The following is a 27,017-nucleotide window of genomic DNA, read 5'->3' on the forward strand; positions in this document are numbered from 1 at the left end:
TTCTCAAATGGAATTAATTTTGCCTTGACTCTTTCTAAATTTACTTTTGATTTTATTTCTAAGCTCTTGACTTCAAAGATTGGCATTCTGAGATATCACTTCTGAACTCTTTTTTTCTATATATGCGACGTCTTTATGTTTACTTATAATTTATATTTTTTTTTAGTTTTAAATAGGTTTTGAAGTAAGAGTATATGCATACACAGAATAGTTAAAATGAAATTAAAACAGAGATCATAAACCGTATAGTAGAAATTAGAAATTCTTCAGTTGGAAACCAGAATGAGATAGTTTCTGAAATGTACACCATGAGTTTTCCCTTTTGATTTCACCATGTTTTCTTTATTCGTTTTTTTTTTTAAGATTTTTTTTTCTGATGTGGACCATTTTAAAGTCTTTACTGAATTTGTTACAATATTGCTTCTGTTTTATGTTTTGGTTTTTGGCTTCGAGGCATGTGGGATCTTAACTCCCTGACCAGGGATTGAACCCACACCCCCTGCACTGGAAGGCGAAGTCTTAGCCACTGGACTGCCAGAGAAATCCCATGAGTTTTCTGATAAACAAGGAAAAGAACAAAAACATTTTCATTTCTCCAGTTTAATAGGAGAGACAAGTGTCATCAAAGTTTTAGATACCAGAATGGCTCTGTTTTCTGTGGCTAGAAATTCCTTCCTCAGACTCTGCATCTCCTCCTTCATTTATTTACCAGTTTGCATATTGTCTCTTTTCTTAAAACCTTGTATTATATACTCAGTAAAGAATTACCTTTTCCCTGAATGATACACTGAAAATTATAAAAGTATAGCTATCACTCTAATTGGATGCCTATCACTCGAGAGACAAGTAACAGACACTGAATTATCTCTCATCCGCACAATAATCCTGAAAGATTCATGCTATTTTACCCTCTTTACAGGTGATGAAACTGAGACCAAAAAAAGCTGAGAAATTTGCACGAGGTCAAATAGCTAATTAGGATAGAATTCTTGATCTGTATTCCAACAGCACTTTGTAATGGGAGGATCTCCTCATGTAGAATATTCCTTTTAAAAAAAAAATGTTTCCATAGTTGTAGAATAGCTGTGTAAGCTTTATTCACTGTTCCTCAAAAAGAGAAAATATATGAAACCTATTGACATTTGAATATTACTGTGCTTTTTTGCAGCGTGTGAACTCATGAATCAAGGCATCTTGGCCCTGGTCAGCTCCATTGGCTGCACATCAGCTGGGTCCCTCCAGTCTCTGGCAGATGCCATGCACATCCCCCACCTCTTCATTCAGCGCTCAACAGCTGGGACCCCAAGGAGTGGCTGTGGAGTCACCCGGAGCAACAGGAATGATGACTACACTCTCTCTGTTAGGCCACCTGTCTACTTAAATGACGTTATCCTGAGAGTGGTCACAGAATATGCCTGGCAGAAGCTAATTATATTCTATGATAGTGAATATGGTGAGTGTTTGTTGCTGGTATGAGTTTTGCAAGCTGGTATTTGCATGGCAGGTAACTTCGGTTAAAATCTTGAAAAATTGAAGGAGCTTACTTATTATTATTTGTGGTTTTCATGTCCTGTCACATTCTTCTTACAAATCTAGCGACAACAACAGAAAACTTTGTTAACACCTCAAGTTCAATCTTTTGTACATATCTTGGTCTTTCAAATAATGGGAAGTCATAAACAATACTGTCTTTCTCCTCTTTCAGAAAGATTTATATTTTTATCTAATAAGAAAAAATCATTTTGGACAGATCCTGCAACACTTAAAAAATTGCCCATTTCTATTTTTTGGTTCAAAAAAAATATCTGAAGTATCTTGCCTACACCCTCGTTGTAGACTTTAGTATCTACTTAGTACTTAACTCTTTGAAGGTCACTGAAATTATATCACTTTATATTTATCCTGGCATATTGTCTACAAAATGAAATCTCACACAAATACTGAGTAGTATAAAAATACTTATTTTATTTAACTTTCTAAAGTAGAACACAAAGCGTTTTACCTAAATTTGCCATACTTTGAGAAGACACTTTCTCTCAATATATTTACCTAGTTACATTAAGAAAACTAAGCAAAAATAATATTATTTTTGTATAAGTATTTTTTCCTGAATGAATCTACCTGCTTTCTAGCTGACTGATCCCAGAGATTTTCAAATATAGTTTCTCCCTTTTTTTGTCATTAGGAAGATAGGAAATGGAGTAGAGATCTATACGTTCAAATGAGAAGAAATAAACAAGATTCTGATAAAGAACATATATTTTGAAACGTGTTTCCTTAGAGATTTGCCTTAAGAAGGAGTCTTAGAAAAAAATTTCTATTCAGTATGGATGGGCCTAGTTTTTACATTTTTATTTTAAAAAGTTAAGAAGATTTACAGTGCAACTTATTTTTCTTGCAGATAAATAACTATTTAAAAATGAGTTCTCTTGTCCTAATCTACTCAGCATTTTGAACTATATTAGAGAACAGTTACACAAGAGTGGGCCAGAAAGTGGCATCAATAGAACTGAGCACAAACAGGTTGGCAGAAATCTGGGAAGCAGCAAATAAGAGCTCCTGTGGACTCCCAGGGAGGGAGAGCGAGTGACAGTTACATTAGCCCTAAATATTCAAAGGTCACATGGGGTTTTGGAGGCTGAGTTCCATTAAACTTGATGGGTAGGCTTCAGACAAAAGTCTGTGGCACTCTCTAAAAGCACAGTCCTTTGTCCCCAGGACGGAAATCCTTATTTTGTTGCTTAATTCATATTATTTAGGGGTCACAGAACAAAGACCAAGAGGCTGAAATGAATAAAATAAACAAAAAGGAAATAAAAATAATTGGCTCATCAGTAAAAGTAAAGATGGAACACAAATCTGATAGTCACTGATAGGACTATTTAGTGAATATAGTAAACTCTAGCTCTGGAATCAACATACTGAGTATGCCTTTGTCAGTTTTTTCTAGTCAGATTATCTATGGTTTTTATAACCATAATGGTATTCTTATGACTTCTGCTCAACATACTTTGAAATAATGAATTTTTAAACACTACATCTTTCTTTAAAGGGAGAAAACACGTTTTAGTTAGTCCTATCAAGATAGTCTTGTAAAATAAAGAACAGAAAAGTAACTTTTGATGATGTTTTTACAACATTAAAATGAGAACTTTACTCTTTGATTATAAATGTCCATGAGGAAAGAAAATTCCTTGTTAGCTTGTTTCCAAGTCCTACATGGATTACAGTTAGGAAATTCTTGTAAGAGAAGACATTTTAATTACTGATGAAGTAAAGATTTTTTAATGTACACTAAATTCATAGTCACACACTCATTTACATACATTTGAAATTCCTCATTCTCTTTTCTTTTGTTTTCCTTTGACTAAATAAGATGCTATAATCACAGTATTTGTATCCTCTGCTAGAAGCAGTGTTTGTTTTAGGAATAATGAAAAACATTTTCCTTTACTCTGATGATAAACTTGACTTTAATTTATTATTTAATTTAATAATTCATGAAAAAGTACCCTGCTTGTACTTTTTAAATTATTTCCAGTAATACTCTTGTTCAATGAAAGAAAATTTTCCTTTGATACTTACAATAAATCTTGATAGTAAATAAAGAACTGGGCTAGAGTCCAAAATAAACATCAAGCTATTCAAATACCTTGTGCCTTGAAGAGGGCTACATGTATTTACATATCCATTCATCAATGTCCTCATTTTAAGTTCAAACATCAGAATTATACTTGACTTTTATCTTGGTTATCAGGAATTACTTTCATTAAGGAATGGATTAAGCATCATCCATGGATGGAATCAGGCAGCCTGCTGGAGCCAAATGTTATTGAAGATGTATTTTGCTTAGAAAAATGTACTTAAAGAAAAAGATTTGGCTTCTTATCCAGTTTATTAGAGAAACACTTATTTCCAAAGCAGTTAATTATGATTAAGAGCACAGTGTAAAAGTCTACTTTAAATTCCTTAACAAAGAAAATTCAAGTCTTTGATTCTAAGTAAATGGATAAAAAGAGGGGAGAAAAATGAAACTTTATTTGAATGGACTGATTCAAGACATTTTTTAAAAGGCTTGAAAAGAGGAAGTGTTGAACTTTTAAAAATATGTCATTCAGGAAACGTTCATAGCTCACTTGCTTAGTGCAGATACAAAACATGAGATTAAAAGTTTTACAGAATGTAGTCTTTACTTTTAAGAAGCTTACAATTAACGAAAGAGAAATATTTATATGACTCTCTTAATAGAGAAAATAGTTTGTTGTGTCATGAATGATGCAAACTGAGTGCTAGTGGTGTGCAATGAAGAAAGTGTTTAATTTAGGCAGCAGTGATCAAAGAAGGCTTCATGGGTGGACTTTGATCTTGATTATTGCCTCTCAGAATCCTGCCTAACTTTAAGTGTGTGAGAGACGGCCATTCCAATAGACAGTGTGAGCAAGTCTTGCAGCAATAAAAATATTTAAAAAATAGTATCTCTGATCATTTTCATTCAGGCAGTAGAATAAATATTTTACATTGTATCATTGAATTTTCTCAACAGCTATGTGAGGTAGGTAATATTTACAGTTTTACAAATAGGAATACAGAAACAACTGATGGGTAACTTGTTCACAAAACATAGCTAAGAAGCATCAAAACTGAGATTTAAAGTCTGATCAGAGCCTATCTATACTCCTAACCATGTATAATGAGTATAAAGAGGTTGCAGTGCGCTATCACCCAAGAATATAGCAAGGGATAATCTTACAGAGACCATGTATTGTATCCAAGCTCTGTTCTAAATGCTTTACATGTATCATCTCATTTAATCCTCACAGCAGCTCTGTAAAGTAGATGATGGTGATGATGCTGGAGATGGCCATGATTATACCAGAAATGAAAAAAGCTAAAGTAGTAAGGGTCAGATGACTCAAAAGTAAGTCCAAGAAGCCTGAATTCAAACACTAATAGTCTCCCCCATAGTCCCTGCTCTCAACAACTGGACTCTTTTGATACAATAGAAAAAGCATGAGTAATTTCTGACACTGAAAATTTTTTAAAAGTTTACAAATGACATGTATAGAATCATTTTTGTTAAAGAGAGATAATGTCTGACTCTAAGCCTGCAGATCTTCAACATGTTAACATCATTCAAGGAAAAATACTGTATGTCAATTTGGATGGTTTGGTTATCGTTAGAAACGTGGAAACAGGGCAGTCACTGACTCAAAGTAGGCTGACCCCTCAGCAGAAATAGCCGCTTGCCTATGCAATATATGTTCTCCCTTCTAAACTGAGAGAGCAATAGTTCCAGTTGAAAAACTATATTCCCTAGTATTACTTACAGCTGGGGGTTGTAATATGATACTGTCAAGAACTGTGAAGGGTCTGAGATTTTACCCTACTTGCAAGCTAGCGAGTTAGCCTGCCTCAATTTCATAGATGCTGGCAGAAAACACTACGCTCCTGAATTAGAGAGAGAGATCTTTAATACTCAGGGCGCAGCAAGCAGCATGAGCCTTGTATTAATTAAAATTTTCTGCTCATAAAAGACACCATTAAGAAAATAAATAGGCAAACTACAACGTGGGGAATAAATTCCAATACCTATATCTGAAAAACTTAGGTAAATACATAGGCTATATAAAGAGCTCAGAGAATTAAACAAAACTCCAGCAAAGCAACAAGAGACCAATAAAAGTACACAATTGAAAGTACGCAAAAAGTTTGTGCAGACAATTCATATAAGAAGATATATAAATGGCCAATAAACACAAGAAGAAGTGCTGAACATAGTCCACAGGTGTGTGCAAATTAAAACTAGATACTGGGGAGTTCCCTGGTGGCCTAGTGGTTAGGCTTTCAGGCTTTCGCTGCTGTGGCCTGTGTTCAACCCCTGGTCAGGAAACTGAGATCCTGCAAGCGGAGTGGTGTGGCAAAAACAAAACAAAAAAACAAAAACAAACAACGAGGTATTAATCGGTACCCACTAGACTGGCTAAAGTCCAATACTACACGTAGACAAGAATGTAGCAAACTGAAACTCTCCTACCTTGTGGCTGGATGTAAAAATGTACAACCAGTATGGAAAGCTCTTTGGCAGTTCGTTACAAATTTACGTATGCATCTACCACGTGACTTACTCATTTCACTCCCAGGTATTTACCAAGATAAATGAGAATATATATCCTCACAAAATCTTATGTAAGAATGCTAGTATTGGCATTATTCATTATGTCCAAAACTGGAAACAACCCAAATGCCCATCATTTTGAAAATGGTTCAAGGAATTGTGGCATGTCCCTACAATGGAATACTATTAAGCAATAAGAAGAAATGAACCACTGAAATACTCAACAACAAAATTTTGAGTGAAATAATCCTGAGAGAAAAGAAGGACATGCTGTATTATTCCTTTTATATGAAGTCCAGTAACATACAAAACTAATCTTGGTGATCCAAATCAGAAAGTGGTTGCATCTCTGGACCAGGAGTGGACTGTCTGGAAAAGGACACAAGAGAAACTTCTGTGGTAACAGAAATATTCAGTATCTCATTTTGAGTGGTAGTTATAGTGGAACACTATAAATGTTCTTTAAAGTACACATGTAAGGTCTCTTTATTTTATTGTAGGTAAATTATATCTCAATAAAAATTGAGAAGACAGAACAACCTGTTAGATATCTGAAAAGTAAAAAGAAGTAAAGAGAAAGAAAAAAAGGAAAAAATCAATTTGCCTGTCAGAATTGTAAACTAAATATCATCATTGAATCATGATCACTTAGTGATTATTGAGTCATAGACAAAAGGTTAGAATTGAGTGTAGTGTATGCTTAGAACCCAAATTTGGTAGTAGATCAGAATTACTAGAAGAGATTTTTAATCATCATCCTACCTCAGCTCTGTCATAGACCCCTGGAATCAGAATTTTTGCAAGGTAGGCCCTAGCAACATACATATTTTAACACCCCCCCCCCCCCCCCCCGTGTTTCTGATAAGGCCAGCTTTTTTCCTAGATAAGGCATTTGGAAACAAGAGATTTCAGCAGGTATCTCCTTCAACATCTTTGATTGGTAGCATTTCCCCTGACAGAATCCTCCAAGCAAGAGAGAACTCACTGTACTCTGAAGGAGCCTGTCTCATATAAGGATACCAGACATTTCTAATTGGCAGAAAGCTCTTCTCTATATGAAACTTAAAATATATTGGACAAAATGATCTATTTCTAGAATAATATAAAATAAGTAATGCTTTTGCTTGTAACCATTTATCAATAAGTAAAGAAATGATTACATCCCATGAAGTCACTTAGTCTTCTACTGCCTGAGAATTTACCATTTTCAACCCGATACGTATGCTTCTTAGATAATCCACCTTTCTAAATGCCTTTATCCCTATCTATTTTACTTTTTCAGTATTTCTGTATACAATCTGACACATTTATTGGTTACACAGTACATCTCATGCTATCTTATTGCCTTAGAGAGGTGAGACCTTTACCTCTTTTTAGCAAAACAAAAGCCACTTGTATCTTATTGTGTTTTCTCATAATTTATGCCTTTTAAAAATTTTATGTTAAATCTTTATCATATTACTCATTATATTGCCCTACCCTTCCAGTTTCGCATCATCCTCAATTTGCTTAGCCTGCTGTTTGTGTTTTCAGCCAAGTCTCTGAGAGGAAGTTTGGTCAAGTAGGTGGAATACAATATCCAGGAAGCCTCATTAGAAGCAGCTGATAGTAGTCAAGGCAGGCTCACTATCAGAGAGGTCTAAGCAAGGAATTAGTTGAACGTAACAGCCAGCAACTAGATTCCAGAATCAAGGCGTCTTGGAACTGACAATATACAGAAGCCAGAAAGTTATAGAAGTGGGTGATCTTTAAAATAGAATAAAAACATATAGATTGCTTTAATGGGAGGTTTCTATTCTGAGAATATTGAAAGAAAAGTTGAATTTCAGGGATGGATGGGTTGAATAGAACTGATTTACAAGAGTGACATAAGCAGAAAAGTTGATGTGCATTTCACCTAAAGAGCTATTGGGGTTATTTAATTTCCTTTGCCTAAACAAATATTGGTTCCACAGCTTAATATTGGAATGAACCTATTTGTAGATTTATTTTGTGGGTGCAGTTATGGAGCCTGGAGGGGTAATTTGATGATAGGGATCTAAGCAGCTTGTAACAGTAATGACATAGAGACAAGAACTAATTGAAAGTAGTCAAATATACCCTCTTACCATAGCCTCACCTCTACTTCAGTTCATGTATGTGCTTCATTCTCAAGCTAGACAGATGGCATTGGTGACTTCAAGCATATTCTTACAGATTATTATACTAGAAAAAGGCCCTTTCCCTTCTTTGTCCATACATCAATATCAGACATATGGCTATTTATCCACATATAAAATCTCAGGCTCTCTTTGGGTCCTGTGCTTATTCTGGAACCAAATAATTTGTTCAGGGGCATGGTGGGCTCTCTGGCACCAGCCTGAGTTACATGATGACCCTCTGGGTGAAGGGTAGGCATACGTGGACACATGTGCTTTCCTTGTCAGCTCGAAAGAAACTTTGCTTATAAGAAAAAAATATGGATTAGATTATTTTAATCTTATTAATTTAATTTTTAAATTTAATATTATTAAATTATAATTTAGATGTTTAAAATTATAAATATTTGTCTCTATAATTCACCATTTTAAACTGCTTTTAAAATATACTCTTCATTAGTTCAATTTGTTTGTTTTTGTTTGCTTTGGTCAGTTTAGACTTATTTTATGTTCTTAGCCTTTCTGACATTTTTCTTAAGATTTCAGAATAGTCTTTTCTATTTTACACTAAGACTTTTGGCCATATGTAAATATCAACTATAATTTGTTAAACTAGGTATTTCTGAAAATCAGAGACCGAAACATACATAACAGGTTTTGATAGAATATCTTAGCATGGAAAAGACTAAATGAAAATATATTTCTCTTTATGTACAGAAATATTTACTTTTTGACATCCATATGCATGAAAACAAAGAAATAAATTCAAATTTAAGGATTAATGAATGGATTATATATGGAATCCATTGCATTCTGCAAGCACTGATTTAATGATCCCAAATTAAGTGTCAGTACATAGTTGAATGACCTGAAGTACTTAAGCACTACCCTTCAGTACATCACCCTTTCCTTACAATTAAATTGTCATATGGTAGAACTCTTTGAAATGAATATTGGATGGACATCAGCATGAATGCATTCCTAGGAATCACAGTATTTATTCCATGCAGACTTGATGTAGGTTTAACAAAATGGACACATTCCTCTTGATTTATTGCAAATGTTTATAATTACCCTGAGGGTGTTTTTAAATGTCTGATGACTATAATAATATTAACTGTCTCTCTAGACAGTCTTAAAGTGATTTATTCCTCATTTGGCTACTTTCCAGCTTTCAGTTATCTCATTCACTTCAATGTACATCAGTAAGCATATAATTAATCCAAGCATCTTATAGAACTATTTTGTTTTCATTAGTATATATTATGTCAGTAGGTAAAAATGCTATATTCTACTATTTTGGATTTGTTCATCAGTAAAATATTCTAAAAATATTGATTAGCATTACTGTAAAAATGACTTTCATGATGTAACATTATGATCTAATGTTAAAATCACAAGTTCTTATCAAATAGAAAATCTCAGTGGATCCCTATTGCTGGCCTGTGTCACCTTAAAATCTCATACAGCACATTATTATCATTATTTTCTAAATACATCACAAATGACAAGGAAATAATTAACGACTCAAATCCCTTTAGAAGTAAGGGTTTTTCTGAACAAAAATTTTTAAATCACTCCATGGTTAAAAGCCTTTTTTCCCCTGAGGAAACAAGGCAATTGTAGATTATGCTTTGCCATTCATATGTTGGGAAAGTCCATTCAACTTCATGATGTATCTCATGTGTCCAGTAGTGTGATGTATTTCTTTTTATCTAAAAAAAATTCACAAGATTCTAAATATTAATTTAAAGCTTAGCATTCTGTCATAATTTCAGAAACACCAAGATTGACTGAATGAAGTACTGAGGTCTCCTGCTAAGTGAGGTTTTCAATGCATTAAGTGATCAAAAATGATTAAATGTGCCTAATCTACTCAAATGAGGGAGAGAGATGAGTAGAAGGAAAAAAAAAAAATCAGACCTACAAAGCGTCAGTGACAAATCTTTTTTCCTACCAAATTCAACATTTTAAAAGTGTCATTCAAATACAATGATCAGACTGAGAATTACTGTTTGATGTATTCCAGAGAATGCCACTAAATTTAAGTTGCAACGACAGTTTGGAAAATGAGTAGTATTGTAAGATTCTTCTATCTGTAATAGGGTCTATGTTATCACCATATGTGTAGATAACAAGCTCATTGAGGGCAGGGATTGTTTTGCTCATGCTTGGCACATAGTAAGCAGAGACTAGATTCCAAAGAGATCTATTTAGATGCTGACTACTGATTTAGAATGAACAGTAAAATATCACATTTCTGGTTTGGGGTCTGTTTAGAAACGTGCTTATGCATTAGATCCTAATATCGCCTAGGAGTTTTCTACCTTAATCTAATTACATTATAAGCCATTTTCAGAAGAGATATTAAATTTAGTCTTACATTAGTGATCATAATAAAGTCATTATTCTACACAATTTAATAAAACGAATCATTGTGTTTCAATCAGCCATTACCTCTTGGAGAGCAGTTGCAGGAAGTTGGTCTAACTAGGTAACAAAAATCAGATATCACAAAAATTGATGGTTGCTAGAATATCAATTTATAAAGGTAGTACCTAGATCAACTTTTAGTCCTTATTGTGATTTTTGTCTGTTTGTTTTCCATTTTTCCATAGAAAAAGAGAACAGAAGAAAATTAAGAACAAGTGGGACAATTGACTGGGTTAATAAAGTCTTGATAATGAAAATGCACATTGCATAGAAATTTGCAGTTTACAAACTGCTTTAATATTTCACACCCCTTATTTCCTTTTATTAGAACAACCCAGTAATTAGGTGATATAATTTTCTTTTTGCATTGATAAAGTGTGATTAGCTGTTTTCCTAAGCTTCCATTCCTTTGTTACATTTCTTTCATTGGCATTAATCACATTAAAACAATTAGTTGTTTAAATTGTTATTCCCTCCACTAAACTGGATGTACTTCAAGAAGAGGAACTGTGCCTTTACCTTCATTCCCAAACTACCAGATGTTTATCAAAAGACTATGTATTAGTCAATACCCTTTCTCTTGTGAGTGACAGAAGCTCATTTCAAACTAGGTAAGCAAAAAAAGAAAAAATGGTTTTTCGATTGACTCATGTAGTTGGGAAGTCTAAGAAATAGCTACCTGGCCTTTGTTTCACTTCACTCGTTGGCTGCATTCTCAGCTTCTCACTAGACACACTGGCTCTCTCAATTCCAAAACTGCATCATTACAACTTGTGATACAAAAGAATGACCATTTCTTTTTCATTATCCATATATCAAATTTCAGTCTTTCTTTGAATCCTGTGACTATCTGTGAACTAATTACTTAGGCCAAAGATATGGAGAACTCACATTTAACTGTGCTGGGACACATGACCATCCGGTAATGAATATAGAAGGTTGTGCACATGTAGAACACAGAGATGGGTCCAGGTTTGTTTCTTAAATGAAAAATGAGGTTTTGCTATTTGAATAAAGGAGAAAAAATACTGGGAAGGTAAAAACGACAGACATCACCTATGAAATTGATTCTAAGTTCACACGGCTATGTGGGTAGCAAAGTAAGGATCCAAACCTGGTTTTCTGACATCAAGTGTAGTATGTTTTCCCCTAGATAAAAAGTTGTTTTAAAAAAGAAAGATGCCCCCAATAATAAAAATAAAATAATTTTAAAAATTAAAAAAATAAAGATGAGATATTGACTAGAAATGACTTATAAGACTTTTCATGTCAAATTACCCTGAAAATCAAAACAACCACCTTTGACTCTATAAATATAAGGAAAATTTCCAGTGCATTCTGTCTTGTGCCACCCAAATTCCCTCAGCTGAAGAAAGCCATGGACCAAAGTCTATGCAGGATTATAAAACCCCTCCTTCCACCAGCCCTAACTTGGGATAACACTTCCAGAGCTCTGTGCAGTCCTCTGTTGAGATATGCATCACAGCTCCCTCTCTGCTGACCCTTGTTCCCTTCCCTTTGTTGCACAAGTGTTATTTCTTAGAGTATTCCTTAATAAACTTCCTATTCTCCAGTCTCTAACTTAGACTCCACTTCCCTGGGAACCCAATCTACTACAGTTTACGATATTTTTATTGGGCCTGGAAGACAACTAGAGTTAGTCTAAATAATAGCTGAAAGTACTTAAAGGTTATCAAGGAAGGTATTTATAAGTTTCTTAATATTTTTATTTTAAATGTTTCTCTATTTAAATAAGATGTAATACACACTACTAGTTAACATGTTGAGTATCTATACTCTACCTTCTTGTATAGAATGGATAGAAAAACAACCATTACGGGCAGTGACTATACTACTTCAGGTTTTCCAATAACGCCCTTAAGGGAAGCAAACAGATTAGACCATGATCTAGGCAGTGTGCAGAATGTTTTGGGTATGTACATTTACTGGGGAGAAAAGGGATCCATAATCTTCATGATTTTCTCAGAGGACACTGTGACAGAAAGAAGGTTAAGAAATTGGAGGCTTGGTTCCCAAACTGATCTCTTAAAAATTACTAGGTGCTAAAATCTCTGGGTCTTATCATGAGAATTTCTGATTCCATAGGAATGGGATGAGGCTAAGAAATCTTCCTTTTGGACAAGTCCTCCAAATGATTCTAAAATAAAATTCAGTAGACAATAATTTGAAAAATGCCAGCCTAAGGACTAAACTATACTTCTCTATTAGTTTTCTATTGCTGGTATAATGAGTGACCACAAATTTAGAGGCTTAAACAGTACAAATTATTACTTTACAATTCTGTAAATCAGAAGTCTGACATGGGATTGCAGTGGGCTAAAATCAAGAAGTAAGCAAGGCTGTGTTCCTTTCTGAAGGTTCTTGGGGAGAACCCATTTTCTTGCCTTTTCTAGGGACCGTCCACATTTCTTCATTCAAGGTCTCCTCCTTTCATCCACAAAGCCAGCAATAGTCATCTCTGAAGTTTCCCAAAAGGCTCAGCACATTCTTCAGTAATCAGCTCTCCCTTCGACTCTCCTCTTGTGCCTCCCTCTTTGAAGTTTAAGGACGCTGTGATTACACTAGTCCCACCAAATTAATAGGAGATGTCTCCCTGTCTTAAGGTCAAGCGATTGACAACCTTAATGTCCTCTGGAGCATTAATTCCTCTCTGCTTTGTAACCCTAACCTATTCATAAACTCCAGGGATTAGGACTTGGGCACCTTTGGGAGGTCGTATTCTGCTACCACAAGTTCCTTTATAGAGCCCAGGGGAAAAAAGACTTCTGCTTTTTGTCCTAATCTTGTGTTTAATAACTTAGTTAATGAGTTAACTTGCTGTTATTATAATTATCTGGTCAGTAGAATTCATAATCACTGGGAACAACTGAAACTTCTGTTTAACTTTCTGTTACCAATGAGTAACATCTAGTAACACCCACAGGCCTGGAAGCTTTATGATGTCAGGCATCACCTCTTATCTTTTTACTTTCTGTAACCTGTGGCATTTTACTCATTTTTTCCAACTAACAGTTAAGCAGGTAATGTAGCTGAATAATTGTGATAGTTGATCAGACTCATGAACTGACAAAGCCAAAGATCCACTCTCTCTTTTAATGACTTTTCCACAGTGCAGCTAATAGCATGATTCAGATCCTTTTCACATCAGACTTACAATTGCTGTATATCATGTGTGTTTGGTGTTATTCACAAATAAGCAAAACTATTATTGTTTATTTAACTCCTGCATTCCAAGAGTCTAAAACATTATACTTGCTATTTTGGGTAACTGTCCATCAGTAAATTTTAGGCAATTCTGTCCTATTGGTGGGGGGAGGAGTGGGTGGACCCTTAACAGGCAATTGTGCACTGTTGTTAACAATAATAGCACCTACCATGTGTTAGACTCTACAATGGATTTCCCAGGCAGACACACACACCATCACCCTCACTAATTAATCTTGCAAGACATCTATAAGATAAATATTTCTTCATTTGTAGATCAGAAAAATTTTCAAAAACTTTATAATCACTTACCTAGGCAGTGATAACCAGAACTGCAGACTAAGGAAGCAAAGACATAATAGCAATCTTTTATTACATCACTTTTCTGGCCAAGTAACAATACATATAGTACTTAATTTCTGGTCAAATATAAAAGCTAAAAAAGTCATGCTGTTTTAAATGAAGGGAAAATCAGTTACAAGCTCAATTTGAATGATCACATAGCCCATCATCTACTTAGTCAGATCCTCTACTTAAAACTTTCAAGAGATTAAAACTGTATTTAGGATAAAATCGAAACCTCTTTCTGTGTCTCACCAGGATCCACATGATCTGAAGTTTCTCCACACAGCTTCACCTAACTCTGCCCTCCCCCTGGCTAGCTGGACTACAGCCACACAGAAATCTTTAGGTACTTCAAACACAAGCTCTTCACTGCCTCGGGGCATCTTCCCTAGCTGTTGTCCTCTCATCCTGTCCCCTTGCCTGGGCAATGTTTTCTCATCCTTTAGATCACACTTTAAATGCCAGTTTTCCAGAGGAGACCTCCTTGAGTATTCTAACTAAAATAGGTCCTTCTTTCCACCTTTGTTTCCTTTCCAGCACGTAGTGTGAATTGTATCTGTTACTTTGTTTACCTGTTTATTGCCTTTCTCAATGTGGGGAAGGGTATTCACTGTTGAATTCTGAGCACATAGCATTGGTGACAGGCGATAATTTCAATAATTTGTTTCAACAATTTTTTTTTGAAACAGGTTTTTTTCTCAAAGTTAAGAGTGTAAGTAATTTGGAGTCTTATGCTCTGGTCACACTGTGTTTTCTGAACATCTCTATTTCAATTTATTTTTGTTTTTTTCTGTCATATTTAGCGGCACTTTTAAGTGATTCATACTAAAGAAACAACAGCTTACAATTCACAATCAAGGATCTGCTCTGACACATAGTTTAAAGGCATACTGGTTCTGGGGTAGGGTCCAGGCTTCTGCATTTTTAATAAGATTTCCAAGCTATTCTGATTCACAGCAAAGTTTGAGAAGGCTTGCTTGAGTGCGAACATAGTCCTGTTATATGTCTACCTGTATCTGCTAAATTTCATCAGATCTAATCCTTTGTTTAATCCATGCTTGAATACCTTACATCCTTAGGAACTTTCTGACCTGGATATTTAATGAGTACATAATACCTTTATTATTCTAGCTCTTTTATCTCTTGTTCTGCTCTAGATGAGTCTTTGTTCTTTTAAGCTACTGTGATGCTGACATCCTGGGTTTATAATTTAATTAGGAATAAGGAATGTAAGGTAGAATTTATACAGTTATCTATTCTGAAGAGTTTGAGAGTCATCAGATAACTAGACATATAGTGTTCATAGTAATTGTTTTAAAATAAAACAGATCATAAGAAGAAAGCAAATTTTAAAATTATTAGTATTAATTTATAAACTTGCAAATATAAACTTTGTTTATGAGCAAATGTTAGTTTCTAAATTTGTGACTGTTTCTTACTTATTGGCTTATATATTGCTTGAAAAACACATGACCTTGTTATTGTCCTTGAGAGGTAAATTTTACATGCCTGCGGTCTTGCACATTAAGGAATTTTGAGATATAGTCCATTCATAATAAGCAACCTACAATTTCATTCACTCCTTATCTTTCACTAGTTTTTTCCCTTTTAACATTTTATGTCATGAGCATATACAGAAAAATAAACAGTACTTTATAGTCAAAGCAATCTGTTATATTAAGATTGTATTGTGCTGGGTACATCTTCCAATCATATTTATCAATGTTTAGATCCCTTCTTCTATAAGCAGCCAATGTGGCACTAGGAAAAATATTTGTAACATTTCAGGCACTTATTGTTACTTAAATATACATCAAAATACAAGTTTATAAACATTTTATTTAGACTGTATTTTACCCTCCTTATTTAGATGTGAAATGGACACAATTTTTTATTTGATAATCTTTCAGAATTTTTTTTATTTTGGAATGGGTGTGTGAATATTTTGTTAAAATTTATGTTTTACACGCAAAGTACATTCCCATACTCCTGGAAAAAAACTAATCTCTACCAAGTTGGCCAGATTTGAGCTAAGGAGATAGTACTCATAAAACAGGCAAAAATGTAGCTGTTTTATTTGTGGTCTAAGTGACCTGAGACCCGTTGAAAATAACCTCTCAAAACCATCTTTCAAGTAAGATTGAAAATGTCAAGTTTAGTGATATCGTTGCCTATTTTAAGAAATGGTAGTAATCTTGATTCAGATTCATCAGCCATAACGACATTCATGTTTTGTCTGAGGTTAATATCACTCTTTAATACTGAGGAAAAATAAGGAATGTACTTTCTTATCTCACATTTGCTTTAGGGAAGTGAGGATCTTCCCCATCACTTCCCTCTACTCTGTTCTAACATCTTCCAGAGGTGAGATAATTTAGAATGCTCAGTGGAGAAAAATTAATTTAAAAAATAACAATCCCTACATTTTTCGCATAAACACCTTAAATCGTCTTTTCTCAACCTTAAACATATTTGAGAGTTCCATCAGCTCCTCAATTAGAAGTTTAAACAGCCTACAGTGTAGAACAATAAACTATTATGATGTAAGTGAAATAACTTTTCTCTCCCTTCTGTGCTGTAATTCACATTTTGATGGGCTTTTGATGTTCCTAGATATCCGTGGAATACAGGAGTTTTTGGACAAAGTGTCTCAGCAGGGGATGGATGTTGCACTTCAGAAGGTAGAAAACAACATCAATAAAATGATCACCACTCTCTTTGATACCATGAGAATAGAGGAATTGAATCGCTATCGAGACACTCTTAGGCGAGCCATCCTTGTTATGAATCCTGCCACAGCCAAAGCCTTCATTACTGAGGTAAGTAAAAACTGTCATGGGCTGGGAATAGGGTGTAAAATTTAAATGTTTTGGAGTAGACTCCACAGAGGAGATGAAAATTAAGAGCAGCGTGAGGGAATTAACTACACAACTCTCATTAGCACTAATTGAGGTAGCACAGTGAATTCCTTGCTCATCACATTTACCCCGTACGGTCCAGTTAATTGCTAAGAATGCTTTGTATTTATATGTATTTAGGCACATAGCCAGGATGATTTTAAGAAATCTTATGGGGATTTAAAAGTGCTGTTTACCTGAGTGGATTTAACAAGTTGTCTAACTAGTACTTAAAACTTTTATGCAAGTTAAAATTTTACTTCTGAGAAAAGATTTACTTCAATTAAGCTATTGTTGCCTAAACATGATTCCTTTTACAAAAACATATAGCATATTTACTTCTGCTCTGTGAACTCTGTACCAAGAAAAATAATTAAAATTGTCTGAAACTCTGCAAAGTGATGACCACTGTACATTTTATGATGCTGGACCCTCAAAATTTTAATTGTATCTGTTCATTTGGCCAGAAGCTCTGAAACTTTGTGAAAATACAATTAAGACTTTTTAATCTCTATATTCTAAAATCTTTGGTGCTGCCTTACAAAAGATTATTGTTAAGTAAGTTTGCCTTCAAATTTTTAATTTTATGTAGTGCTAGAACTGATCATGACATTACATACTTTCACATGGGTTTTATTATTAGTTTTAAAATTTTTCATGACTTTATTTCACTAATACTTTTTTCTTCACCTCTCCATTATGCTTTCTTTAGCTTGCAAAGTACTGCTGTAAAGCTTCCAAATTAGGAATGTGTTAAAAATTCTTTGACACTCTATAATATAATTGGTATCAGGGACATTGAAGCAGAATATAAATCACTAATAAGAATAAAACTTTGGAAAATATCAATGATACATTTTTAAAATTTTAATTGAAAACTTTGTTATGCAGTTTAGGGACAAATATAGAACTTTGACCTTTCTAAGTCCAGCAAATAACTCAGAGAATCTCATTGAACCACTGGATTTTTCCACAATAGAAAGAATATTTTCAATTCTACAGGAGCTTGTTCTTTCCTTCAAGAAACACAAAATCTGCTGGAAGATTGAAGGCAAATATACAAAGAAATGTAATATATGTTGGAATCTTAAAATTACAAGAAATAAAGTTGAAGCATCTATAGTCATTTTTGGTTGGAAAGATCAGAGAAGGCTTCATTGAGAAGGCACATTTGAACCAGACTTAGTATCATGAGTAGGAATTCACAAAATAAATGGTATTTAACAGACAAGTACAAGTCCATCTCAGCCACTTTCTGATCACATGATGTCAGCCAATTACTTAACATTTTTGAGCCTCCATTTTGTCACCCGTAAAATGGGAATAATTATTGATTTCAGCTTATTATATTTGTAACACAGAATAATGAGATATAAAAAGCCTTAAAGGGGTGGCTGGGGGACTAGCACCTAGTAGATGTTTAAGAAACGGTAACTTCTGGATCATTTTTTCTAGCGCATAGTGTATACCTGACACATAGCACATGCTGTGGCCCCCATCCTTGACTCTGAACTTTGATACTTGTAACAATCTACTGCTTCCACTTTGTTCTCAAACACATAAATCTATCTTTGTGATTTTCCTGAGAGACTTATCTCCCTTCCTCTACCAAGCCACCATTTTTCCCCCCATTCACTTTGTCTTTCTGATTTTCTGTCTTTAAACTGCGGACTAAGTTTATTTTATGGTCTCAAGCGGCGAGGAGGAATGACAGAAAGAATGTGAACCCACCTGCCTTCCCTATCCTAAGCTGGCTGTCCTCTTCTCTGACCTGTGTAGTGGTTCCTGTTGCTCCATTAGCTGTTCTCAAATACTTCCCAGCTTGCTTCTGCTCTCCCATGAGTTCTAGGAACATTTCCCCACTTAGAAAATAGGCTGACTCCTTAAGTCCTAGATGCAGTTCATTCAAAGGCAAGCAGCAGCAAATCCAAAAGACAGACAGCACCGGAGGTCTGGAGACGTGGAATAGTTCCTGACTTAGAGGATCACTTAGTTTAGTGGAGGAGGCAAGCATGTAACTAAATAATAAAATATGAAAGAAAAATAGTATAATAATGACAGGCAGATGACGCTCTGGAATCCCATAGGAGAACTGACTAACTCTGCAGGAGTTTGGCTGGCGTCAGGAAAACTTTCACAGAAAGTTTGCTTTACCAGAATCATGAAAAATGAATAAGACTGTATTAGGCAGACAATGATAGGCAAATAAAAATTCACTGTGTGTGCACATGTGTGTGTGTGAGAGAGAGATGGACATAGTTTTAAAAATCAAATACAACCGAGGGTTTTATAATAAAAAGCAAGAGTCCCTTGGTCCACCTATTTCTCCCTCCAATTATTCTTTTCAAAAATAATTACTTTTTTTTTTTTAGGGCTTGTCTTTTTTTTTTTAAAGGGAATTCCTTTATTTTTATTATTTATCTATTTATTTATTTATTTTTGGCTGTGTTGGGTCTTCATTTCTGTGCAAGGGCTTTCTCTAGTTGCGGCAAGCGGGGGCCACTCTTCATGGCGGTGAGCGGGCCTCTCACTGTTGTGGCCTCTCCTGTTGTGGAGCATAGGCTCCAGACGCGCAGATTCAGTAGTTGTGGCTCACGGGCCCAGCTGCTCCGCGGCATGTGGGATCTTCCTGTACCGGGGCACGAACCCGTGTCCCCTGCAGCGGCAGGCGGATTCTCAACCACTGCGCCACCAGGGAAGCCCTAATGTTTAAAATTTAATTGGTATTTAGAATACACTATGCATTCACATGATTCAAGATTTAAAAGGTTCAGAAGGATAACCTCCTGTTATTGTTCCTTAAGCACCTGATTTTCTTCTCAGGAGGCAATGTGTCTTGTGTGGCATTCCAGGTATACACCTACACATATACACGTACATCTACATGTACATATACATATACATCTTAGCTCCCCGACCAGGGATTGAACCTGCACCCCTGCATTGGAAGGCAAAGTCTTAACCACTGGACTGCCAGGGAAGTCCCTCAGTAATTTATTTAAAAACACTTTTCTGATGGCTTCTGTCCCTTTTTCCTCATGGTCATTGGTTTATATATCTGTTCATTCCCTTATATTGTATTGGGGTTTTGGAGATGATCCCGTTTGACTTTTTTCAGTTGGAAGTTCCAGGATGTTCTTTCAGATTTTTAGAGATTAACAGACAAAAGATACTTTAAAGAATGATTGTTATAGTTTTGAAGAAACAATATATCGAACCATGACATTTTAGATTTGGAAAGTACAACATATAACATTTTGTCTGAATTCCAAATTTACAATTGAGAAAATTAAAAGCCTCCCTAGCTCTAATCAGTATTATTCCCTAACTTCCTCCAGCCACGTTCAGTATCTTTGCAGCTAGTGCTGATAGTGGCCGGTAGAGGACACTCAAAGTTTGAAACTGATAAAGTAAGTTGGCAGCCAGTCAAAGGGATACGTGATTGTCAGGTCCTAAGAGATATAGAAATGACTTACAGTGGATTACATGATGGATAGAAAGGCAAATGAAGCTAGAAAAGAACTGATGGATTGGGATAATGGGAAAGAGAGAGGAACTAAAGATTATGATGAGGTCAAAGAGACAGGTTCTGTAAGCACCAAAGAGAGGGAGAGGAGGAAGGGAGAAATTCTGCTCAAAGAGAGGGAATAACAGAATTCCCAGCTTCACTGCTTCCTACATTTTATAAGTTGGCATGGAAAGTTTTTAAAATATTCGAGGGAAATATTAAGTCAAAAGAATGAGTCTTAAAAAAGAAATTGCTCACTTAGCATTGTTATTTAATTGCTAAGGGGAAAAAAGGGGCATATCAATTCTGTTTGCCTCTTTTTTTCTGTCCCTGGAGCAATTATGTGGCATTGAGTTAATTATGCTCCCTTTCAAGTCTTAGAAATTTAATATATTACATGTCTACAGTTAGTTCTCCACCCCTCATTCAAGATTTCAAAGCTTTAAGAAAAATACTGCAGTTATGTGCAGCTGAGTAAATCAACCTGCTGTGATATCGGTGGAAAATTGTTATCACAATAAGTGTCCTTGAAATGAATACGGTGAAAAAAGAGTGCTCACATGGTTTGATTTAAATATGGATTAGGATGATATTTTGGAAAACAATATTTTTTGTATAGGAAAATGTTGCATTGGATGCTATGTCAGTTAAACCATTTCCAGAAAGGCTACATGTATTAGAACTTTTGGGTCTTAACTTTTAGTTTCCAGTTTGATAAGAAAAATCAATTCTTTGAAAATGGGAAGTTTTATTACTTATATGATAATAAATATTATTGCCTATTTACATTTTTTCAAATTTTCAGAAAGGAACCCTACCGTTACATGAAATCCTTTTATTCTGCAATAAGAAAAGGGTATTATCTTTTATTCCTTAAAACATACTTTATGAAATAGCTTTCATTCCATTGTACTATATCCCAGAGAACTTTGATCCTGTCAAACAACAAAAAGGCAGAGTTACTTACTTCAAATATGTAAGCAGCTTACCAGAAATAAGCCTTTAGGAAGGTTTAGAAAACAAGTGAAGTTATCTTGTCTCAAGGGATATAGAAAGGTTCCTAGTCATCAAAAGAGAGCCTTGAAAATTCAAATTACTATGATAGTTATCAAGTAGCTATCCAAATAACCCAATATTTACCAAAATAAAAGAAATTATTTGGAGACATTATGCAATGTACTGTTGTTTTTGTTTGTTTGTTTGTTTTTGCGGTACGCGGGCCTCTCACTGTTGTGGCCTTTCCCATTGCGGAGCAGAGGCTCCGCCGCTCCACGGCATGTGGGATCTTCCCGGACCGGGGCACGAACCCGCGTCCCCTGCATCAGCAGGTGGACTCTCAACCACTGCGCCACCAGGGAAGCCCTGCAATGTACAGTTTTTAAGATGAGGATAATGTAATAATACTAGACAAAGGAACATATGACTATAATTTTTTCCAAAATATATTCATTGCATGAAAGTCTCTCTAATAATACTGTGTTCATAAATGATTGATATGCATTTTAAAGTACACTTTTTATTGAAATGTAATGTACATAATTATAATGCACATAACTACAACGCAACAAATTTCCATGCATCCAGTTCAAGAGTCAGAACATAACTAGCATTCCCAGAGTCCCCTTCCAGGCAACACCCAGTTGTAACCTCCTTGAAGGTATAGCCATTATCTTGACTTCTAACACAATAAACTAGTTCTGATTCATATTAAACTTTATGTGAATAGAAGCATACTGTGTATACTCAGATCCAACTCACCTCTTTCCAGTGACCCCTGACTTGGGTATTGATATTGGTGAGCAGTTTGCTACTAATTTCTCCTAATAATCTAAAGGTTGTTTAACAGTTTTTGCCTTTGAAATGTCTAATTTGCTAGTTTTTCTTTTCTATCAGGGTTTTGATGGGTTCAACATTTTCATTCTATTCTGTTTATTTAAATGAAGTTAAACAAGGAAATAACCTGAACATAAGTGAAGGTTGTACTCATATTTGAAATCTAAAATCATAGTTGCTTCAACCTTCAAGACAAGAGAATTGAAATTCTTCTCTAATCCAGTATTCATTTATTCATTCATTCAGACAATATGTTTAAAGCTATTCTGTGCAAGACAATGTGGCTAATGTTGCTAGGAATACAATCATGAAAGATATATGGGTCTAGCCTCAAAGGAACAGACAGATTAATAAGGGGAATGTTGTAAACATAGAATGTACAAAATAATAAAACCACAAGAAAATAAACAGGAAAGTTACTCTTCTCAACTCCCAAATGGAATTGAAAATAAAGAAAACAAAGTTGCTATCCAAAACTTAATCAAATGAAGTTTGTAGATAATGTATAAGATTACACAGACCTAAAAATAAAACAAAATTTCTTTTGTTATCAGGTACTGAGAAGTCTTAGCTACTTCAAGAAATTCTTTCCGTAATTTACTATAGTCTTATCAAAGCATGTCTGGAATGTGATTGAATCCAAGAGTGATTAAATTTATATTGAGTTTTCTCTCCATAAAGTAATATGGACAAAACGAAAACAAAGAGATTAGTTAAAATAGACCTAATGATAAATTTGAGGATTAGAATTTGGCAGTGTTTGTCTATTATTGCTTAGAAAAGAAAGACATGAGACCTAGAAGGCAAGGACTTGCCAACATATAAAAGTATTCTCTATAGTATGCCAGGCACAATTTACCATGCCGTACTGTGGTCTGCGTGAAATAATTTCAAAATTATGCGCCTCCTTGTTTCTGTTCCCATTCTCAACATCACCTTTGGAAGCTAGGAGAATGGTGAGCCCCTGAATTTAATCACTAGAGAGATATGTTTGTGGCAAACAAATAAATTAGCAATTTAATCAGTATGCCAGTTTTTAGTCAATTTGCGTAGTATATAAATGGCAAAATATTGCGGCAATACATGTTAAAAGTACCATTATTTTCCATTTCCAGACCAAAACATAGATCACTGCACTCTGCCCTGCTGTTCTGTACAGCCATGGCAAATGGATCTTAGTTAGCACTGGAGTCTAAATCTATTTGCCAACCTGGGTTAGTGTGAATCAGTTTCCCAGAACTTAGTCAATTCCTTAAGTGCTTACTGACAAAATCAGTATTTTAGATTTGCACAGGATCAGATTTGAAGGTGTAGCCACCCTGTGAAGCTTTGTTGAAAAGTAAGCAGGTACCCCTAAGTTACAATTCTATTCAGACTTTTTCTTACTTTAATACAGATAAATAGGAGGGAAATAGACTGTTTAGGTAGAGAAAATTAAGATTCTAGCAAACTCTATTTTTAATAGAATACACAAAACTGTAGCATAAGAGGATTCAAATATTAAACTTATGTGTGTCAACCCAACACAACACTAAAGTTATATGAACATATGGGTCCATTAATTTCAAATATGAAATACTTTAAATATGTATATTACTTGATGAGGCAACATCTAAGTCAATACTTGAAACCTATATTTAGGATTTGGATTTAAGGCAATTTGGTAGACAGGCATCCTTCCATGATGAAGAAAAGCATGCATAAAGATACTGAGAAGGAAAATTAAAAGGAGCTGAATGGGACAGGGGACATGCGCTAAAGGAAGTAGAATTTTAGGATGCAAAATCGGGAAGTAAGGTTGTACTAGACTGGTAAGTGAAAAATTTTGAATGTCACACCTAAAGAAGGGGGCAGGCTACAAAGGCAGCATGAACATGGAATTTGGATTCAGTTTTTGCTTAACTAGCTGTGTATCCCTGGCCAAGCCACTTAAAATCATTTAGCTTTATTTTCCTCACCTATAAAACGGAGTAATTCCTGAATCACAGAGTTATTTTGAAGGCTGTATTTGGTGTAATGTACATACAATGTGTAGAACAATGTTCACATCTAGTAGAAAGTTTGTAAAGCAGGATAAAGAAGAAAATGCAAATGATGTTAATAGACTTGGGAATTGATTAGGTGTGTGAAATGAGGTTGAGATACGGGAACAGAGATGGATCCTGTTTCAAGTCTGAGTTTCAATGATGTTAATGTTATGAAATCAGAAACATAAGAAAATGAACAGGTTTTGAGATAATACAATAAATAAAATTTCAGTCATAAATTTGATGTTATTCTGGAACATCTAGATTGCGACATGCCTGTGTTTGGTGGAAATGAAAGAATGGAACCCAGTAGTCCTAAGGAAAAGCTATCGTATTTGTCAATGTGATGATCATTGGTGAACTTTGAAAAAACATTTTTATTAAAGTAGTGTGAGGAATAAAAAAGGTTGTAAGGAAATAATGAAGGGGTTGTTAGCAAATAAACAGAGTAAGAGTAGATGGGGGCATTAAAATCATCCCTGGTTGACAATCACTGATATAGAACTATTCAGTGTTGGAAAACTAAATTTTGTTCTCATGGAATTTTTATTGCTGGCAGATGACACCTGCTTTTTACTTTTCCCCTAATAATAGCTAGTCAGCATTTACTGGACTCTTTTCAGGTGTCTGACACTGTGCTGATCACTCTATACGTTATCTTGTATAATCCTCAAAAAATCCATTGAGATGGGTATAATAATTTCTTCATTCTACAGATAAAAAATTAAAGGAATGACGTATAGTCATTTGTCCATCTAGATTAAGTAGATTATTTGCATTTTATTTTCTGTTAACTTAGTCATCATTTTTTACATTTTTACTGTTTTCTAATAGTGTTCATCATTAATTCCTTTTGGGGAAGAGTATAATTGGTTTTCAAGTAATACCTCTCTAGTCTTCAACTGGTAAGTTTATATTATAGTCTTTGGACATGCCATCAGAGAGGCAAATCAGTTTGCCCGAAATTTTTAGCACAGAATAAATGAAAACACAAAAAAGCAATTAATTGTATACATAAACGATAAGGCATAACTAATTGGAGGCAAGAAATCCGAGTTTGTTCTGAACATTGTAAAGTAGTTGCCATCAGCAGTAATTAATATTTATTGAGTTTTTCTTACGTGCCGGACACTGCTCTATGCATGTTTTACATATTAACACATTTAATCCTCATACCAAATGTAACAGGTAGATGCAAGTGTTTGGCTTCATTTTACAAAAAAGGAAAATGAGATACAAAAGAGATTGTGAAAGTAGCCCCAGGTCACACAGCAAGGAAGAGCAACGCCAGGTCTAGACCATTCTTAAGGAGTGGGCTATGCTGTATTACCTCTCCAGGCACACAATACATGTAAAAAAAATCATCCTAGTTTTGTTTACGACAAGGAAGTAATTGGTGTGCCTAACTCCCATTTAATCATTTTTAAAGAGATTTTGCACTGGGGTGAGCTAGGGAAGAGTACTGGAGGACAAGGTGGGGAGTTCGGTCAATGTGATTAGGCCATCTGTGTTCGGTAATTGGGCTTTACCAAAGTTACCCTCCTACCTAACCACAGAGATCTGGAGATAGAGACTCTATCTTCCTTGATCATTACATCTCAAAAGGATGGCTCCCAGGTCCTTGAGAAAGACATTCTTGGGTTGTAAAACTAGCTAGAGGCTGGAAGAAGATTTACATCTTAAGGGAGCAGAGAAAGAATTTACAATTGTAAATGTTCTAAAGTAAATGCTCTAAGAAAAGGGAGCACAAAAGCCTAGAGTCAGAAAGAAAAGTGTTTAAAGCTTAGTGAAGCTGAGGAGAATGTTAAGGTTGTCTTGGGTCAAGCATAGACAGGATATTTGGACTAACTAGATTTAGTTTTACTGTGTGTGCTTATGATAGATATAATACATATATTGAATAATATATATATATTTAATAATCATTGAATACATATTCAAATATATAGGTTGCAGAAATGTATTATCATTATCATGTAAAGGAATTTTTGGAATGAAAGGAATTGTTAGAACTCCAGTGACTCACAAGATAGTATTTAATTACTGATATGACAAGACCACTAGATATGCTGAATGTGAACTTTCAGAACAAAAGAGTAATGCTGATTTAATCTAAGAGGTTCAGGTGGTCAACCTCATATGGGACTTGTGGAGGAAACAGATGGCAATAATGACTACCCATTGCCAAATTTCATCAAACAGGGCTAAAAGGGGTCAGGATTAGAAGGCTGGGAAACATGGGGTCCAGAAAGGGGCATGGACCTCACTGTATTTCATAAAAATACAGATTGGCCTTTGCTGAGACTCCTGGAACAAATTTTCAGCATGATCCAACCCCCTTCTTGGTGCATCTGACCTGAGCTCCCTATAGCTACAAACAAAAACCTCACAAACTTTCAGTACAAATGAAATCACAATTTCCAGAGACACAGATCTTGATGAGTAAAGTGCATGTTTTACATCTCTATAACTGTTCTTAGAATTGTAAACCTTAGA

At 34.9% G+C, this 27,017-nt stretch overlaps 1 protein-coding gene across 3 annotated transcripts in view; it reads left to right on the forward strand.

Annotated features, from left to right (window-relative positions):
* Positions 1-27,017, forward strand: part of GRID2 (glutamate ionotropic receptor delta type subunit 2) — a gene marked incomplete at both ends in the record, with an annotated part of 1,377,541 nt that overhangs the window by 698,815 nt on the left and 651,709 nt on the right. For 2 of the 3 annotated variants that reach the window (XM_082652914.1, XM_082652913.1), the window contains 2 exons: positions 1,169-1,453; positions 16,870-17,075. In XM_082652914.1, coding sequence (XP_082509040.1) covers positions 1,169-1,453; positions 16,870-17,075 — 491 coding nt within the window. The remainder of the gene's footprint in view (positions 1-1,168; positions 1,454-16,869; positions 17,076-27,017) is intronic. The other variant, XM_082652915.1, reaches the window with a different exon arrangement.

Source organism: Grampus griseus, assembly GCF_964374135.1.
Source record: "Grampus griseus genome assembly, chromosome: 4".
NCBI classification, from domain to species: domain Eukaryota; kingdom Metazoa; phylum Chordata; class Mammalia; order Artiodactyla; family Delphinidae; genus Grampus; species Grampus griseus.